The sequence below is a fragment of the Felis catus genome, chromosome C1 (assembly GCF_018350175.1).
Source record: "Felis catus isolate Fca126 chromosome C1, F.catus_Fca126_mat1.0, whole genome shotgun sequence".
NCBI classification, from domain to species: Eukaryota; Metazoa; Chordata; class Mammalia; order Carnivora; family Felidae; genus Felis; species Felis catus.
This window is the reverse complement of record NC_058375.1, coordinates 104,089,779-104,109,713: the sequence shown is the minus strand read 5'-3', so window position 1 is coordinate 104,109,713 and position 19,935 is coordinate 104,089,779. Positions and strand designations below refer to the sequence as shown.

General features: G+C 42.4%; 2 protein-coding genes across 6 annotated transcripts in view; one reads left to right on the top strand and one right to left on the bottom strand.

The window, feature by feature from the left end:
- Positions 1-1,409: 1,409 nt before the first annotated feature.
- Positions 1,410-11,675, bottom strand: POLR3C (RNA polymerase III subunit C). Of its 4 annotated transcripts, none has more exons than XM_045033416.1 (15): positions 11,532-11,675; positions 10,324-10,490; positions 9,547-9,802; positions 9,251-9,436; positions 7,503-7,591; positions 6,850-6,954; positions 6,624-6,734; positions 4,881-4,961; positions 4,573-4,624; positions 4,161-4,221; positions 3,569-3,719; positions 2,749-2,850; positions 2,569-2,618; positions 2,003-2,152; positions 1,410-1,576 (listed from the first exon to the last, which is right to left on the bottom strand). In XM_045033416.1, the coding sequence occupies exons 2-15, from the start codon at positions 10,468-10,470 to the stop codon at positions 1,495-1,497; spliced, it is 1,623 nt and encodes a 540-aa protein (XP_044889351.1). In that variant the 5' UTR covers positions 10,471-10,490; positions 11,532-11,675; the 3' UTR covers positions 1,410-1,494. The 4 variants fall into 4 exon arrangements, with proteins under 4 accessions (XP_044889351.1, XP_003990588.1, XP_044889352.1 ...); XM_003990539.6 differs by having other exon boundaries at positions 6,624-6,716; positions 11,532-11,673; XM_045033417.1 differs by having other exon boundaries at positions 10,324-10,427; positions 11,532-11,667.
- Positions 11,676-11,833: 158 nt separating this feature from the next.
- The window catches only part of RNF115 (ring finger protein 115), an 85,809-nt gene continuing 77,707 nt past the window's right edge, over positions 11,834-19,935 (top strand). Inside the window, exon 1 of one of the 2 annotated variants that reach the window (XM_003990538.6) lies at positions 11,834-12,121. In XM_003990538.6, coding sequence (XP_003990587.1) covers positions 12,020-12,121 — 102 coding nt within the window. In that variant the 5' untranslated portion in view covers positions 11,834-12,019. The remainder of the gene's footprint in view (positions 12,122-19,935) is intronic. The other variant, XM_006935057.4, reaches the window with a different exon arrangement.

Below are 19,935 nucleotides of genomic sequence, written 5' to 3'. Positions count from 1 at the left end.
GACACTCAGGAAACATTTTTGACACCTCCCTTTTTCTTCTCACTCAAATGCCAACCCAATGCAGCGGATTCTACCTCCTTAAACTTTCTCAAATCCATGTCTCTCTCTCCAGCCTCCATTGTTCCAGTCCAAGCCTTCCTTATGTTCTGCCTGAGATACTATCCCAAGTCTCCAAAATAGTCCTTCCCCTACTTCATTCTCTAGGCTGCTTCCAGAGTGATCTTTCTCAAACACAAAGCTAATCATCTTGCTTCCTACGGCTCAGAAGGTAACCTACTAAGCACAGTATAGCGAGGACCCACCACCCCTTGCTCCTTCCTGCCCGTCTCTCCAGCCTCAGTTCTGGCAGGATTTATGCCCTATTTTCTAGTCACATCCTATTTGCAGTTCTTCCTGGAACCAAGCTCTGCTTCCCTCTGGGACCCCCTTCCCCTTCCACCTGGCAAACCCTCATCATTCAAAAGAGATTGTGACTTTCTCTGTGGTTCCTTTCCTTACCTCTTTGTGTAAAATACTTTTCTACTAGAGCCCTCATTATTTCCTTGTTATTTGTCTCCTCCCACTAGGCTATACTGGCATATTCATCTTTGTATCCCTAGAGCCTGGCCCAGTCCTGGGCACTGACAGGTGCTCAGTAAAGGATGGTGAGTAGCTTGAAGGCAGGGATGGTATCATATTTATCTTTGTATATTATATCTAGTATAATGGCTAGCAATGAATTGGCAATTGACTGTTGAATTAGACTAATTCATTACTCTTAATGAATTAGAACGGACACTGGTAAGAGGAAACTAAAGAGATTGTAACGACACCTACCTGCTTTAAATGAACTGAAGCTACTGGGACAAATTACATTGAGATGAATCATCTACCCATGGTACTGAGAGAGAAAACAGAATTGCTACTTTTAAGAAACCATGGAGAAGACGAAGACAATGACTTCTTGAGTGTTTACCATATGCCAGGCATTGTGCTGTGTCTTACACACAGTTTCAGATGTGCTAGAAGCTTGGAGATGGCAAACTGTAGGTTCTGCTGTGAATGCTGGGGCCAATCCACCTGCTGGCCCATCGCCTACTGTGTGTGTGTGTGTTTGTGTGTATGTAAGATTACAATCTAACAAAATAGAGAACAGGGGTAATTTGAGAATGGAATGAACTACTCAGGAAAAAGTTTCTTCCACTGCTAGGGATGTTCAAACACAGGCGCGGCTGATTTCCTGGTGAGAAATGATGCATCTGATAGATGATTACTCTAGTTGATTTAAGGTCCTTTCCTCTGTCAAAATCTGATGAAGGGAGAATACAGTGATGGGGCTAAGACAGTTTCAGCAAACTTTAAAAAACTTTCTGGTGTATTCTAGGCAGGAGGGATGGAGAGGGCATTCCAGTATAAGAATCTGCAACATATTCCACTGTAAAGAATGCATCAGGCACTGCCTTTATTTTTCCTTCCAATCTCCTCAGACTTTTTGAGGAAGGCTCTTTTTCCAGGTCATTGTCTCTTCATGGTGCTCTCAATATATGACTCCAGCAGGAAGATGGTTTCATCCACTTGGATCTCACTGGCATCCAACCTGAGTGAAAAAGGGAAAGCGTTTTCCAGACTGAACATTCATGAGCATATTTAAGACCGGAGGCCATGGAAAATGGACTTGAAGGCACTTTAAGACATAGTTTGAAGGCAGAGGTGACGGCAAAGGTCTAGAAAATAAGTGATGGAGGCCTGCATGAGGACCAAGATGAAAGGCCAGATTGAGGCACACTACTGAGCTTAAATCAACAGACTTGGTGAATAAGAGTGTGGTAAGAGAGAAGAAGCTGAAGATGCTTTCAGAGTTCTTAGCTTAAGAAAACAGGTGGATTAAATTCTGCCAGTCGAGCTGGGGAGGAAGACAGTGAGTTTAGGATTGCTTGGGTGAAGTTGGACTGTTAGCAGAGTATCAAGGTGGATTTTTCTGAAAGGTATTTTGAAACATAGGTCTGAACTTTATGATACTTACTTGTTGACATTACGCTTCAGGGTTTCTAGCTGCTGGCGTTCAGGGGCTGTGATCATTTCCTCTATTTCTTGTAGCTGTGCGTCCTCTGCACCTGTAGCCTGCATAGATGCAATGATGGCTTCTACCCTCTGTGACTTTTCCAGCAGACGCCTGTCAGACAAACACAACTCTGAGGTATGTCCCCTAGCCTTGGAGATTCCCTTACCTGTTAGCCTTATGGCAGAACTCCCCCATCTCCCACGTTCCTGATCAAATAGATACTGTCACCCACTAACCACAGTTTTTACAAATTTAACTAAATATACGACTTCACTCCTCAAACTCTTACTGCCTCTCATCTGTTTAATGCCAGTTTGTACATTTCTCATAAATTTAATCTGCCAAATTATTTTACTGGGGGTATATTAGAGCAGTTTAGACTAACATATGATTTATGTCAACCCAAGACAATATTTCAATGCGACTAGACTGGTTATTGTCTCTTTTGGTTTCTATTTCTACAGGAAATTTCCCTTCAAGACTTTGACCTTGAAAAATGTAATTACTCAATTGAAAATGCTACTTACTTGTTCTCTTTGGTTTCAAACTGTCTCCTTTCTATTAAGTTGGCTATGCTCTGAGGGGAGAGAAGAAACACAGAAATGCACACGGTTCTATTTAAGTAGCTCAAGTAAAATAGCTAAAGGGGGCATGAGGGTGAGACTTGTCCGGTGGAAGGAATGGGGAGAAGGTCCAGAAGCAGTTACCTTGTAGCACCTGTGCAGCAACATTCGGGCAGCTGACAGGATGTTCACAGTATATAAATAGAAGGTCCTGGATGGGGCATGGTCTGGCGTTTTGGGAATTTCCTATTTGTCCACAGAAAGACAGAAAAGAGAAATCAGACTCTTCTTTAGAACTGGCAGAGTAAACGCCTGTCCCATCCAGAGCTACTCAGCCCTTTCTTTCACTTATACTCTTCTCTTCTCCAGTCATTCAGCATCTGGGTTTATGGCAAAATCGGCCACATGAAGAGATTTGTCTATATGATTGTTGGCATCCTCAGTGGGGAAGAAAGAGAAGGCAACTAATGCTTACTGATTGTATTTGATCTTTAAGCTAAACCACATTATTTTTATTACCACCATCCATCACATTAAGGATGAGAAAAAATGACGGTAGGTACTTTGCTCAATATAACTGAATCAGGGGCAGAATTGAGATTCTGTTTCGTCATAGGGTATACTACATGGCTCTGCACATAGTGAAGACCCAGAAGATGCTGCTGAGAAATTTAATCTATAATAAACTTAATGCCTGAAGAAAGGACAAATCGCAGGGACTAAGAGCTGAGGAATAAAGGGTGATTCTGGGGTGATTTCTTGGCTGTGCCTCTTTTCAACTAGGCCACTTAAAGCTCCCCAATTCTTTTTCAAGTTCTTACTATGTCTTGGTTAATCTTTTTTTTTTTTTTTTCCATCTCACAGCTGGACAGAGAGTTTTCTTGGGGCTCAGGATGTTTGCCTCAGAAGTTTCTTTCACCCTAGGCCAGCTCCACTGGTTGGTGACCATTATGTCACTGGTTACCTGGAGTGATATGAAATTTTCTGAGAGCATCTTATAAAGCATATCCTTTGCCTCCTTTGCTGGAATCATTGCAAAGTCTTCTACCTGTTTCTGCTCCAGGTGTTTCTTTTGCAAAACTAGACGGAATATTCTGGCACAGCGAGACCCAAATCTGGAAAGGAATAAAGAGAGTAAATGGCATACCAACATAGGTAAGTTTTAGCTCCGAGTCACAAATGGCGGCTGCTCTGTTTCCATGTGTGGGGCCAGGGCCAGAGAGAGGAGCAGTGGTCAGGGAGTTCTCTCACAACTCCAGACTGATGACGGTACTGCTGACCACACTGCTGACTCCCGTGAGTACCTCAGTTCCTGCATTTGTAAGGAAAGGCTTTAGGAAGTCTGGTTAATTGGCATCACTGGGAATTAAGCAGGAGGATATTTAGGGTGAAGAGTAGTGGTGGGTGGGATCTGAAAACAGTCCAGTGGAAAAATGGGGCAAGATGCACCGAGATGTATCTACATTGCTTGCTTACAGAATGATCAAATTGCTTATTCAAATGGAGTGTGGAAAGGAAGTGTCAGACCCCAACCCTGAGCAGGGTGATCTCCTTACCTCTCCTGTACGACAGACTCCAGAGTGGCCGTGGCTAGGGATCCTAGAGCTTTATGCAGGTCTTCACATAGAGGATTAAGGTCAGTAATGTTCTGGCCTGGTCACTGGGATCTTAGTTTTATTCCTAAGTCTCTAAGTTAAAATTTAAATGCAATTTTATCTTTCACATTGGTCTCACTTATAGTATGAAAGTATTTCAATACCTTCATTTACTAGGATTTAAGTCAGGGTTTTGCGGAACTAAAATTTGGTTATTTAAAAGTCCTTTTTACTTCTTTATCATCTAATGTAGTAGTTCGGTTTTCTGAATTATTTAGTATACTGAATATTATCCAGTCTCTTCTTTCATAAGTCACTATTCTGTTTCATAGTTCAGGTTGCCCAACAGTAAGGAAATAACTGGTAAGGATACTGATGACATACATTCCTCCACCACTGTCGCCAGACTTTCCAACAAACTCTAGCTATTAAAAAAGAGAGAGAGAGAGAGAGAGAGAGAGAGAGAGTTTACTGAATGGAAAGTCCAGTGATTCTGTTTCCAAAGGAGCAAATCTGGCCAAGAGTCTGCAGCAGGTAGCCCTCCTATCTGTCTGAGCTGGCCAGGTAGAAAATGAGGCTCCCACAGGATACCAGGTTTCGTGGCAGAAATAAATCGTAAACATAGCAGAAAAAAGAAACAAACAAACAAACAAAACAGAAAGAAAGAAAATTCAGACTTACTGGATCGTCTGCCAGTAGAGTGAGATACTGATCGAGAACTTGTTTAGAGATGTTATAGCCAACAGGCAGGGATCGAAAGATCTATGGAGCAAAAGAGATGGTGAAAATGGGTTTGGGAACTTAGAATTGCTGACATTACTGAGATAAAGATGTTTTAATTTTAGGTATCAGAAGTATAAATATGTCCAAATGTATAGCAGCATTGTTTGTAAGAGTAAAAAACTAGAAACAATCCAAATGCACAATAATAAGCAACTGATTAAAATAAAGTACAGCATGGCTACTAAGTGGAATATGATACTGCCATTATGAAAAATGAGACAGATTTAAATATACAGACATGAAAAAGGTGGCTTAGATATACTGTCATATGAAAAAAGCAACTTTAGAAGAGTATGTAAAGTAAAATCCTATTTTTTTTGCTAAATATATATATATGTATATCTACATAAATGTGACAGTAAAGATAAGTACCAACTATTAACAGGAATCCCTGGGGCTGGGATCATACAAAACTATATATTTAAACTGAGGTATTGTTACACATAGTAACAAGTCCAGATCTTAGAGGTTCAGTTTGATGAGTGTTGACAATTATACCCACAATAAGATATACAACATGTCCATCATTCCTAAAAGTTTAGGGGGGGCTACAACTTAAAAAAAATTATGCATTTCTATGCTGTCTGAATATAGGTCATGTAATAATTTTTGTCAAAAGAAAAAACCCTGAAATCTTTGTTATGTAACAAGTTCAAAAAATTTTAATATAAAATGAAAATATAATTATATTTAATATGGATACATATTGTTATGAAATTAAGTATGTTATTTGATACATTAAGTTTTTCATGTTTTAAGAAAGACATACATTAAAAACAAATCTGAAACACAAAATGAATACACTCAACAAAACAAATGTAAGGGACCAAATAATGTTTGAGCACCAACAAAGGTTCTCAGATTCCAAATAGTGGAGTCTAAGAACAAGTAGGAATAGCTTGTACTTTGACCAAGGTAATGGTTTAGGTTTTTAAAGGCTAGATCCCTAGAGACCAAATATTTTTTTCTTTAAAAAAAAAATTTTTTTTTTAATGTTTATTTTTGAGACAGAGTGAGAGACAGAGTGCAAGTGGCAGAGGGTCAGACAGAGGGAGACACAGAATCCGAAGCAGCCTCCAGGCTCTGAGCTGTCAGCACAGAGCCTGATGTGGGGCTCGAACTCATGAACCATGAGATCATGACCTGAGCCAAAGTCGGATGCTTAACCAACTGAGCTACTCAGGCGTCCCTCTTTCTTTCTTTTTTAAATGTTTATTTATTTATTTTAAGGGAGAGAGACAGAGAGAGAGAGAGAGAGAGAGAGAGAGAGAGAGAGAGAGAGAGAGAGAGAGACAGGGAGAGTGAGCAAGGAAAGGGCAGAGAAAGGGAGAGTGAGAATCCAAAGCAGGCTCTGCATAGTCAGTGCTGAGCCCTGTCAGTGCAAGAGCCAGGGCTTGATCTCATGACCATGAAATCAGACCTGAGTTGAAATCAAGAGTTGGATGCTTAACCAACTCAGCTATCCAGGAGCCCCAAGGCCAAATAATTTCAGCACTACCATCTGAAGAGAATCCCTGTCCTACCTGAAACAATAAAAACTTGTTCAAAGGCTCAGACCTCAACCTAATCCCAGGCTCTATGTAGAAGAATTATAATATCCCACGGTGTGTCAGAAAACTAGCACAAGAACATGAAAGTCACCTCATTGGAAGACAACGGCTGGGTGAAGGGAGCAGTAGAGGGAGTGGTAATCTCACTCATCCGAAGCATAGTCCGCACGATCTCGCTGCTGGTCTGGGTTTGAAAAGTGAACTGGAATTCAGAATTCCCTCTGCTGTGCTGGCTCTGGCTATATGCCAATGGCCACATCTGGCAAATAAGTGAATGTTCCTGATCCAGGCCACTGTCCCACCCACTCAGATATCACCTGGTCCATCCTGTTGGCAACTGCGCTGACAATGGCTTGGTCACGGAAGTGCTGGTGGAATCTGTCAAGGTTGGCCTGCCAATAAATCCCATCATCTGGAATGGGCTGAGGAGGAGAAAAGGATTAAAGAGAAACATTTCGATACAGAAAATATGGTGAAGAATTTTGCGGGGGAAGAACTGGATTTAGCTGTTCACTATTTCTTTTCCTATTCAGTAGCAACTACGTGGACTGGACAAAAATCATCCAATCATGTGGCATAGTGCCTTGACAAGACAAACTCACAATACCCAACTTTAGATTCTCTAAACTCACCTCTAATCTATCTCTGTCTGAACTCTTCATTAAGTCTCCCATTTACCCCTCTCTTCCTGCTCTCAGCATATGACCTTGCCTCTTATTTCAGAGAGAGAACAGGCAGCCTTTTTTCTGGCATAAGCTGTTACCACTGTCCAATGACTGAAGTGAAGTGAAGCCTCAGAAGGGGACGGCAAGGGAGTTCACACTGCTAGTTTATTCCTGGCCAATATTTAATGAAGTTCATAATCCTCCTACTTCTCAACCAAGGACTTTGTCAACTCTCTTGGGGCTTGTTATCTTTGTGCTCTTTCTGCCCATCAGGGTGAGGACTCCTAATCAAGAAGCCCCATTACCTCTTTGTTATCTGTGCCATGTTTTGGTCTTTTGGCCTTCGGCTCCCCAGCAGCATCTTCATCAGATGATCTTCTCCTTTTACCTTTTCCTGCCAAATAAAACAGGTGACTAGTGAGGCTCATCTCATATGAAGACAGGAAATCACTGAACGTAAGAGCAGGTGTCCCTCCATCCCAAGATACCTCCAGCTGCCTCTAGGCTAAAATTGCTGAGGAGCTACAAGAAATTCAAGTTGGAGTGCCTGGGTGGCTGTCGGTTAAGCGTCTGACTTCAGCTCAGGTCATGGTCTTGTGGTCTGTGGGTTCAAGCCCCACATCGGGCTCTTTGCTGACAGCTTAGAGCCTAGAGCCTGCTTCGGATTCTGTGTCTCCCTCTCTCTCTGACCCTCCTCCATTCATGCTCTGTCTCTCTCTGTCTCAAAAATAAACATTAAAAAATAATAATAATAATAAAAAGAAATTCAACTTAATGATGAAGCCATTTGAAGGCTCCATATAGTCACAAAATTAAGTCTTAATCTTTCTCCCTCAAACTGCTCCTGCTCCAATGCTTCCTTTCAGTAAGCGGGACCATCCTCCTCCCCCATATGCAAGTCAGACACACAAATGTCATTCTTGGTACTTCTGTCCTCTTTACCCCTTCTAGATATAATTTTTCAATGGGTTTGTCAACATTTATTTTTGCCCCATCCTTTCTGCAGGCAGAAAATTCTTTTAAAAATGCAAATAAGGTCATGTCACTTCCTTTAAATCCTTTGGTGGTTTTTCTTTGCTCTTAGGATAAAAAAGTTGCTATAGAAGGTCTTGCACGATCTAGCCCCTGCTTATCTTTTTTTTTTAAGTTTATTTATGTATTTTGTTTTTTTTTTAATTTTTTAATGTTTATTTATTTTTGAAGGAGAGAGACAGAGTGTGAGCAGGGGAGGGGAAGAGAGAGGGAGACACAGAATCGGAAGCAGGCTCCAGGCTCTGAGCCCATCAGCATAGAGCCCGACGCGGGGCTCGAACCCACAAACCGCGAGATCATGACCTAAGCCAAAGTTGGACGCTCAACCGACTAAGCCACCCAGGCGCCCCAAGTTTGTTTATGTATTTTGAAAGAGAGGGAGAGAGAACCACTCCCAAGCAGGCTCTGTGCTGTCAGCATGGAGCCTGACGTGAGGCTTGATCTTACCAACTGTGAGAGCATGACCTGAGCTGAAATCAAGAGTCAGAAGCCACCCAGGTGCCTCCCTGCCTTTCTATCCTTATCTCATAGTTCTCTTACCTTTGCTCACCATGATTTAACTACACTGACCCATTTTTTACTTCCTCAAATAACCTATTTTTTCCCCCTCACTGCATACTATTCCTTTTGCCAACAATGTTTGTCCTCTGTACCCCTTCGTACATCACGTCACTGGTTAGTTCCTACTTTTGCTTCAAATAGTAGTTCAAATGCCACTTTCTTAAAGAAGCATGTGTTTTAAACCTTGATAAATCTGGTCCCGTTATATGTTTTCATAACACCACATACTTTTCCTTCATAATACTTACCACCGTTAGTTACATATCTATGTGGTTATTTGATTAATGTAAGTCTCTTACATTAGACTTAAGGCCCAAAAGGTCAGGGACTTGTTTATCATTTTACACCAGAGAATAAATCCTTGGTAACTGCTGGATGGATTCATTCATTCATTTAATGATCACTGAGGAAAAATCCACAATTAGGGCATGTCACAGTTCTAGGGGTCAAAATTCCTTACCTATCAAGCTCAGTTTAGGAACCAAGTACATGTCCTTTTCACTGATGACAAGAATGGGGGCAGGTGGTGGCGGCCCAGGGTCTGAATTCTCAGTAACAGGCACCCAGGGGCAACGCTGCACAAAGTGTGTGTCTGCTAGTCGCACAAATGTGTTTGATACCTCAGAGTAGTCCATGGTCTTGCCATCTGTACAACAGGAGGAAAGAGGCAGGTGAGATGGCCTAAGTTAGCTGCGGGTCCACTCCTGCAGTCAGCTAACCTATGTTTTTGCTAACAGCTGTGGATACAGTACTGACCCTCCATAGTCTCTGTAAGCCGGTCTGCCACTTTCTTCACAACAGCTGACATTGTCATTTTGCCATTCAACAGCAGCTCCTCAACAATGAGCTCTCCAGTGTCACTGTACAGTGTTTTGGCAGTATAGATGTACCGGGGATACCTAAGCATTCGCAACACTCGGCTGCACTGGGCTTCATACTCCACTACGCCACGTTTGTGCACTTGATATATCACCAGGTTGTGCTGGATGAGCACACAAAGGGCTTTTTTGACCTAGTTGGGACCCAAAAGAAAGGAAAGATCTGAAGACACAGCTCATTTGTGTTGCCAATTTTTGTCCAACAATTTACTAAGTATTAGGAGATGGCTGGCTAAGAACCTCTGTGCTTCTTCCTTCCCTCCACTGGAACAGTGATTAAGAATCACATGTCAATGGAAGAAATCAGCAAGATTTCTCCCTGTGATGCTCATATTTCCTCTGATCGTTCAAAGTACAATGTACTTTCCTTCCATTGTACTCATTCCTTAAAGGTAGCACTGAGATTAATAGACTCATTATGAATAAATGAGGTCTGACATAACAAGAGCAAAGATTTGCCTAAGAAGCTGTGATGAGCCACCTTGAGAAGAACCTTGAGGCCTATATCTCTTCCCACCCCCCCCCCCGCCCCCACCAATAACACTGTTTTGAACCTAGGGGAGACTCTCTCCCTTTTCTATTTTGTGGGGTAAGGAGCAACAATATTTAAAGGTAGGTAAACGAATGAAAGCAAATTAATGTTGTCTACACATACCTGATCCAGCGATGTTCCTGTGTCGTGGGCAATTACTCTTAATGGCTGGCTGCCAGTTCTGATTAGGTGGACTCCTATTTTTTCTACAATCTCTCCAAAATGCTCTTGCAGCAACAAAGAACAAAGTTTAATTTCTGCTTGAGTCATTGTACCAAGGAGTCTCAGAGCTAGGGGGGAAAAAAGCTATATGATGGAAAGTTTTTCTTTTATGCTGGAAGCAGAGCTGCTGAGTGCAAATTCATGTACTTTCTGGGGGCAATTTTGACATTACATATCAAAAGGCTTAATTAACATCTTGCATACCTTCAACCTAATAATTTCGTTTTAGATACTCTGTCTCAAAATAAATAAAAGATGTCACTGTACTTCTCCTTAGAATACTGATATACTGGAAACAACCTAATGTCTAACAATAAGGAGTTAATTCAGTAAATGATAGCACACCCATACAATGGAATACTACGCCACCATTTAAAACAAAGTTTATGTACGAGCATAGAAAATTGTTCATTAAGTGAAAGAAGCAGGTTACAAAGCAAAATGTAGAGGAAAACTCAATTATTATGAAAAACAAAAAAAGAGAAATGTGTGCATAAAAAAAAAAAAAGACAAAAGACTCGAAGACTATATGTCAAATTGCCCTTGATGGGATTATGTGTGATTCTAATGTTCTTCAAAAATTGTTGTAGATGGTATTGCAATGTCACAGACCTTAAATTCTATCTATACTTCATTTGCTTGGGAGAATTAAGGCCACTGTTCACAGCCCACTGGGAGTGAACAGGTAATGGCATTCCCAGTCCATCAAGGAAATGACAACTTAGAAAAATAAAGGAAAACTTCTCAACTGGGTGTTTCAAATAGATGAAATATGTTGTCTGAAGGGCAGTATTTAATTCTGAAATTTCTACTTCTTGACAAAGTAGACACAAATAGAAACAGACATAGTTGACTCTACATACAGTATGATTACTTCCTTATTATCCCAAGTGCTACCAAACACTGGTTTGTTCATTTATTCTCCCAAATCCCCAGAGATCAAGTCTTTGCCTCTCTGCCTCAGTATTCCCACCCACACGTCTTCAGGCAAGCATCCTCAGAAAAGGACTTCCAAGGAGCTCAGCTCCTGACTCTGCACACCCTTCACGCAGCTTCCCGTTCCGGACTTGGTCTCCTGGTCCAGAGACAAGGCCGCTTCGCCCACTAACCTCCGGGTCAATGCAGTCTAATGCCGCCGCGTAGCCCACGGTGGCTTCTTGCGGCTCCCGCTGGCCGCCGGGGCAGAGGGGGAGCCCACGGCCTCGCACGCCAGCGCGCGGATGACCAGTAGGAGGGAAAGGGAAACAACGCGTGCCGCTCTACCCCAGAGTTTCAGTGGTTTCCGGTGACGCTCTTTCTTTATTCTCGCTGGAAGGCTGGAGGACCTGCAAGCCGCTGTCTGAAGAGCCGGCGGGCGGGCCGCGGCGGGCGGACTCTCCTTCCTGCGCCTCTCTGGTGCCGGGAGGCGGGCCGCGGGGTCGCCGTCCGCGCCGCCGGCTCGCTGGGCCCGGCGGACTCACGTGACCCACGCGGGCGCTGGAGCGGCGGGCCGCCCTGAGGAAGCGGCGGCGGCCGAGGCGGCGACCGCAGCCGGGAGGTAGCGGCCTGACGAGGGACGGGCCGCTGCCCTCTCGGACAGCCGCGGCGGAAGAGAAAGATGGCGGAGGCCTCAGCAGCCGGGGCGGGCGCGGGCGCCGCTGTTGCCGCGCACCGGTTTTTCTGCCACTTTTGCAAGGGCGAGGTCAGCCCCAAACTACCGGTAAGAGCCCCGTGCCCTCTGCGCTTGGGCCTCCGCGTGGATTCCTCGCCCCGAAGTCCCCGAATGGGTCTTAAGCTTCCTGCACAGCCCGGATTCCTCTGACACCCGTCTCCCAAATACCCGCTGCTCACTGTTCTCCGGTGGCTCGTCACAGACCCCGGGCGTCCCGGCCCCGGCTCCGGAGCTCCCGCCCAGCCCTTTCCCCCCTCGGATGCTCCACCTGCCCCTCGCTTCCTCTCGTCTCTTGACCCTCTCCCCTCCATTTTTTTGTCTGTCTTAGCAAGTTCTCTGACAACTCTTCCTTCAATTTTCTTTCCCTCTTTTTCACCTTGTCTCCTTCCCACGATGACCTCTCTTTCCCCCTCTCGGTACTCTTTCTGCAGTTGTTTCTCATCTACCTCTGTGGCCTTTTCCACTTTTAACCAGATCCCCCCCTCCCCCTTCTCCAGTGGAGCCAAATAGCGGATTGCTGAGGATTGTCCCTATTCGGTTGTCCCTAGGGAAGGAAGCAAGCAAGCACAGAGAGAAAAAGAGGGTTGGAACGTAGCTCCGGGGAGGTGAGGGGGGATTTGCTCTTCATTGGTTTCCAAGGTTCTTGTGAAAGTGAAAACAAGTGTGCTAATGACTTGCAGACGGCCTGTGCTCCCTGTCACTATTGAAGGGAATGGCTTTGGGAAGAAGGCAGGACATATTGTTGCAGCTTGGTTATTTTGGTTGTCCTGTTGCCCGTGTCTTATAGCAGCACCTCCCTTACTTGTCCCCTTCTCCAATCCTGCCTATTTACTTAATAGAAAGATCCAGGACAGAATGCTGGGGACTGCATCCTTTGACATAAAATTGGTTTTCACCAGTTTTCTGCCAGACTGTCTGTTAGCCTCTAGAGAGGTAGTGCTGTGGTTGTAAAGAATGTGCTTCTGCAGCAGGCGAGCGGGCTACAACCCTTCAAACCCAGCTCTTTTGGGTTGGGTTATAAGCTACTGCAAGGGGACCCACAGGGATGAATGGTAATTCTGCCCTTGGCCAGCCATCTTTAGAATCAGTTACGGTCGTTCTTTTCCTTGGCAGTATCCAGGTTCAGCCTTAAGACAGGGAGGCTACATCAGGACTCACCTCCGTGTTTATAGTGTCTCCGATGCAGTCTGTGAGAAAGCCTGCTAAAGTATGTCTGCTTGTCTTATTTCTTAGAAACAAATGAAGTCTAGTGAATTAAGGGTATTAAGGGCCTAAAGGGTATTTAGCCTTTTCACCTAAAAGTTCGCACTTTTCAGGCTTCTATGGCATTTTCTTTCCTCTGTTTTTGCCCCACCCCCTATAACTCCAGGGTCATAGTTGCATCTATGTGGTATTTCACTTTTGCTTGCTGATTGGGTTGTGTATGTGTGTGCACACTTTTTGCCATATTTCAGTGCTAAGAAGAGCCGATGCCTTGTTTTTTTTTTTTTTCTTTTTTGCTTGTTTTTGTTTTTTGTTTTTGTTTTTTCTCTTTTTGCCAGCAGACACCAGAACCTCCAGAAATCTCTCTTAACCACAGAGAGGGAGCCTGGGATTCAGCCGGTATGTGTGACCAGTGACAGGCTGAATGTGATGCCTTGTTGAACATTGGGGTCTTCTAGTGTTTAAGTGCTGTTTGCTGTTTGCCTTTAAAAATGAGAAAACAGTCTAACTTGGCACAATTTCTTCTCAAGTCCCCACTTCGTGCTCTTGAAAAGAGATAGTTTGAAAGACTTAGTAGGTGTTTTTTTAAGTCTTAGTTTGATGACTTTTTAGTCTCATTTATTTTCTGTCATACCCGATTTGTAAGTTGAAACCCAATGCAATTAAATATAACTGAATACTTCCGGTGTACATATTAGTTTCTCAGCTGAAAGTCCTGGGGGCAGTACCAAGGAATACATGGTTCCTGCCCTTAAGGACCTCACAGTTTTGTTGGAAAGACCAGACAAACATGGAAAAAAGTAACAACATAGGTGAATGAGGATGGATAGTTCATGGTTTAGAATTCAGTGAGAAGGGGAATATGGGAGCGTTGGTGATGTGAAGTCAGGGAAGAAGCGACAGTTGAGATTGCATTTAGATTGAGTATTGAAGGATTGGTAGAATTCAGATTGAGGAGAGTAGCTGGACTGCAGTAGAAAAGAGTAAATTGAGGAAGAAGGAAGAAACGCTTAGTAAATCATTGTTGTCATTCATTTTTAGAAAAAGGTGCAGTGTAGTCAGGGGTATGGTTTTGATTCACAGATGAGCCAGCGAGTTTCATCTTGTTTCCTGGCCATTTCTATATCCTTAACCCTAGACTGTCACCTTGAACATGTTGGTTGTAAGAACGATCAGGTCAGTAAGTATCTGATTCAGTACAAACTTGACTCTGCTGCTGAAAAACCAACTCAAACACTGGTAAGTCACTAATCTGATTTCCGTATACATAGGAAAACATTGAAAAGTTTTTTAGAAGTGATTTTTTTAATGTAAACTTGAGATTCCTTTCATTGTAAGTACTTAGCATACAGTCGGCATGCGTTGTTTCTTGAACTGGACGAATGTTATGGGAAACCAGATGTCTTTCTGAGGGTATACAGAGCCAGGTTTTCTGGAATAAAGCTCTTCTTTGTCTAGCTTTAGTTTGCATCTCAAAAGGGTACTTACTCTTGTGCTAGTTGGATCACAAGAACAGTCATCCCTGAGTGCTGTCCTTTCTGAACACCAGAAGTGGACTATTGAGTTTTATTGTCAGCTTTTAATGAGCTAGTGCTAGGTGGGTTTCTTGACCCAGTCAGTGGGAAGAAGGCCTGCTTCAGAACCACCTCATCTCTTGCCAATTTATTCACCCTGTAGAATCATAATGGTGTTCAGTGGGACTAAGTTGCAAGGTTTTGGAACTCATTTCTTTTGCCTTCCCCAATTTCTAGGGTATAGAATTTCTTTAAAATAATTTTTTTTAATATTTATTTTTGAGAGAGAGATAGCATGAGTTGGGGGAGGGACAGAGAGAGAGAGAGAGACACAGAATCTGAAGTAGTTGTGCTGACAGCTCAGAACCAGACGTGGGGTTCGAATCCACAGACTGTGAGATCATGACCTGAGCCAAAGTCGGACGCTTAACTGACAGAGCCATCCAGGTGCCCCTAGGGTACAGAACTTCGATTCATTTGGAAGTGTGTGCAGGTAATAGCAATAGCTTACCCAAACGGTTTAGCCCTGAAACTCCCCTTAGGTTTTTGTTTATTGTTTTTCTTGTCAGACCTACTACTATGAAAGATTCATGAGCCTAGCTAACTTTAATGTCTGTATTAAAATAATTTTGGTGATAACGTCTGAGAGAGATTGGAGTATGCCTAATGCTCTATAGGTTAAACCAAATTTAGTTGAATAAATTTGGTGAAATAACACGTCTTACTGCTAACCCTGATCCATCCATTTTAGCTTTGTGTGTCTTTGGTTTGGATACTCCCAGATAAGAGAAGAAAAGATTCGTTTAGAAAAAAGATACAAAGAAATGAGGAGAAATAAAAAAAGAGAATTTTAGAATGAAAATATATTCAATGGTACTGTTATCGTTAGACTTCATCAAAGAGTCTCTATTCTAGAAGTGACTATGGATTTAGGAACTTCTCTTACTGAAAAGTATTTCCCTGTTTACAGTGAAAATAATTTCAGTGAAATTTGGATTTTAAAATAAGAGAATTTGATTATATGGTTTAAAGCCTTTAAGGTTTCAAGTTTACATATGATTGGGTAAGTGGCATTGTGTATTTTTGGGTAATTTAAAATTATTTTCAAGTCACAGCAGAAGCTTCTACCTCACCTGATGTCCTATCGAGAGACAACGTGAAGCCGAGACTAATGGGGATACTATGCTACGTTGAGGGATGACTGAGTAGTACCATATAGGGCTGTGTCATGGAATGTAAAAGTGTCATTCCATCTGCACATTACCCTGCCCCTCTTTTAAATCAAAATCAAGGCCAGACAATATTACCTGAGAGGGAATCTGGTAGGGTTTTCATTAAACAGGTGAGAGAAATCATATGCAGAGTAAACTCCTTTTGGTATTGATGAAATGAGGGTGTTTCTTAAGTGTTTTATGGAGATCAGAGTATCCAAATCCGGAAAGAGACCAGTCTAATTAAGGACTGCCAGTGTATTCCCTCTGAGACTCTGCCTGAAGGAACTAACAGGCTTCTCTCACATCTCCTTATTATATCACCTTTGCTCTAATAAAATGTCATTCTTGTCAATAAGTAATGTTACCTTCTTTGGTTCTTTACCAGGTACTATACGAGGGATTATCGTTGTGTGCTTATAATAACTCTAATACAGGAAAACTTTCTAACCACTCCATAATAAGAGTAGCTAAAGAGTACAGTTCTTGTTTTAATTAAATAATTTTTTTTAAAGTACATTTCTTAAAGATTTTGTGACTCTTAAAACTCTAAGCCTACTGACTTTGCTATTTAAGTAGCATGATTCATACAAAGATCCCAGAGCAGTGTCCATGTAATGTTAGTAGTGTTACTGAACTTTGGAAAGGAATTTAGTGATACGAGCTGGGCCGGAGAGGTTTTATTTTTCTTTTTTTATTTTTATAAGTTTATTTATTTTTGAGAGAGATTGGCGAAGGGTCAGAGAGGGAGAGAGAGAATCCCAAGCAGGCTCCCTGCTGTCAGTGTGGAGCCCTACGCAGGGCTTGAACCCATGAACCATGAGATCATGACTTGAGCTGAAATCAAGAGTCAGACAGTTAACTAGCTGAGCCACCCAGATGCCCCTGAGAGGTTTTATTTTATTTTATTTTATTTTATTTTATTTTATTTTATTTTATTTTATTTCTAAGTATTTATTTTGAGAGCATGTGTGCATATGCACGTGCATGTGGGGGGAGGGGCAGAGAGAGAGGGGGAGAGAATCCAAAGCAGGCTCTGTGCTGTCAGCACAGAGCCCCACTGGGGGCTCCATCCTGTGAACCATGAGATTGTGACCTGAACTGAAATCAAGAGTCGTCGGCTCAACTGACTGAGCCACCCAGGTACCCTGTGAAGTTTTAATTACTAGATATCTTGGATTCTGCTATTGGTGACTCACCAGCTAAAAAGTCTGCTTGATTATCTAGTACTATGTAGCAGTTGCTTATAAATATTGCTTGAATGATAAGTTGAATACCCAATATTTTAAAAGTAGTGGCTTTAGTGTTCTGAGGTCTTTATCAAAAAGGTGCCAGTGCTATAAGATACTACCATGTGAAGTTTCAGTATACAGTGTCAGTAAATATAGTCCCTGCCAGGATCTAGAAATAAGAAATAACGTATTCTTATAAGTAGAAGGCTAGTTCTGGCCTTGAAATTCTACTGATATGTAGACATGTATATATTGGGGAAATCTTGGGATTTTTTTCAGTATGAGGAAAAACAAAAATATTAAACTTACTGTAGATAAAATCCCTTGTACTTTTTTGGGAAGTACCAACTGGATTCTAATACTTTGTGTTTCTTTATGTTTACTTGGCTTTTTATGACCTTTATGTACACTCAGGGAGAAAATGCTATAGTCATATTATTTCAAAGAGGAAAGAAGGTGTGGATTGCTTCTAATTCTTTATATATACTCAAATTAGAAGGGGTCTAAGAATAAGCCTGTGACTGCTGACTTCTTTCTCTTTTTCTTAAGTTGATTTATTTATTTTGAGAGAGAGTATGTGCCAGAGCCCATGTGAGAGAGGGGGAGAGAGAGGGAGAGAGGGAGAGAATTCTAAGCAGGCTCCATGCTGTCAGTGCAGGCCAGAGGTGGGGCTCCAACTCACAAACCAATCAGTGAGATCATGACCTGAGCTGAAATCAAGTGTCTGACGCTTAACCTACTGAGCCGTCCAGACGTTCCATGCTGACTTCTTTTTAATCTCTTCACAGTTTAATAATGAGCAATAAAGGAGACAGTGTAAAGCAGTGGTTCTCAACTGGGAGCAGTTTTGCCTCCCAGGAGAACATTTGGCAGTGTCTATTGACATTTTTGGTTGTCACAATTGCAGAGAGGGGGAGAGTTGTTCCTGGCGTCTAGTGGATAGAGGCTTGGGATGCTGCTAACATGCTGTGCACAGGACAGCTCCCTACAACAAAGAATTATTAGGCCCAAAATGGCAAGAGAGCGGAGGTTGAAGAACCATGGTGTAGAAGGATAAAGAGATTGTCTTCTTGTGTCCATGGTGCTTACGGTTTTGTTCTGATGTGGCTTTTTTTCTCCCTAATTTTAGGATCCTGATGAGAATTTTCAGTAAGATAATTGAGACCATATAATTTTAGCCAAAGCCCTGATGACAGGGATTATTTAGGACAGCAGTTAGTGACTGCTGTTCCATTATAGCTGTATCTGTTGGGGTCACTTTCTCTCCTTGTGGTTACTGAGACCAGAGGAATTGGATTACTCCTCTCAAGTTACACACTGTAGGGTAACTTCTAAAAGAAAAGTATCCACATTTTTTGTCAGTTGGGAATTAATTGAGGTAGTAACACGACTTGTAACTTAGTAAGACACCTGGAAATTCCAGTTTGAAAACAAAGCAAAAAGCAGACAACAAGCCTAACTTTTAGGTTCTTTATAGCTCATCTTACCATCATTCAAGTTTTAATTTCTCTCATTCTCTTACAACTCTCTTAGAAGTTTTATGAGCTCAGGAGATTTTGTGTTTAAACGTCTAGTGTCTTTTTTTTTTTTTTTTGAGAGAGACTGAGACAGTGTGAGTGGGGGAGGGGCAGAGAGGAAAAGGGATCGAATCCCAAGCAGGTTCCATGATGCCAGAGCAGAGCCTGATGTGGGGCTTGAACTCAACCGTTGAGATCATGACCTGAGCCAACACCAAGAGTCGGACGCTCAACTGATTGAGACATACAGGTGCCCCTAAACTTTTACTGTCTTTAAACTCTTGGCAGAGAGGGTGAATTGAATTATCAATCCTTGTTCTGATACTAATTCACTCAGCTGACCACAGCTGAAACACCAGACCCTCTCAGTTTACCTTCATATATACGACTGTAAAATAATATTGGTATGTGCCTCTTGGAAGCCTGAGCATTCAGAGAAATGGAGGTATGTAGTCTTGGATTGAAAGGTAGTATAGGAATGAGCAATAGTTATTTGTGGAGAAATAGGACCCTACCATAGTATAAATGTTTTTTAAAAAATATGTTTATTTTGGGTGAGAGCTTGCCTGAGCAGGGGAGGGGGAGAGAGAGAGAGGAGAGAGAGAGAATCCCAAGCAGACTCTGAGCATTCAGTGCAGAGCTGATGGGAGTGTGGGTGGGGGCTTGATCCCATGACTCTGGGATCATGACCTGAACCAAAGTCCAGAATCTGACGATTATCCAACTGAGCCACTCAGGAGCCCCTTAGTAGAAACATTTTGGGTAGTTCTTCTCACAGTTTCACTTACAGAAGTTTAGGTTAGATTCTGAAAGATTTTTAAATCCTTTTTTTTAAGTTCACCTGTTAGCAAGTCAGAATTCCTTAGAGGTCTGCAGGTGCATGTATATCAAATAGAAGTGAATTGGTTCTGGGGGCGCCTGGGTGTCTCAGTCAGTTAAGCGTCTGACTCCTTTTTTTTTTTTTTTTTAAGTTTATTCATTTATTTATTTTTTTTAATTTTTTTTTTCAACATTTATTTTTGGGACAGAGAGAGACAGAGCGTGAACAGGGGAGGGGCAGAGAGAGAGGGAGACACAGAATCGGAAACAGGCTCCAGGCTCTGAGCCATCAGCCCAGAGCCTGACGCGGGGCTCGAACTCACGGACCGCGAGATCGTGACCTGGCTGAAGTCGGACGCTTAACCG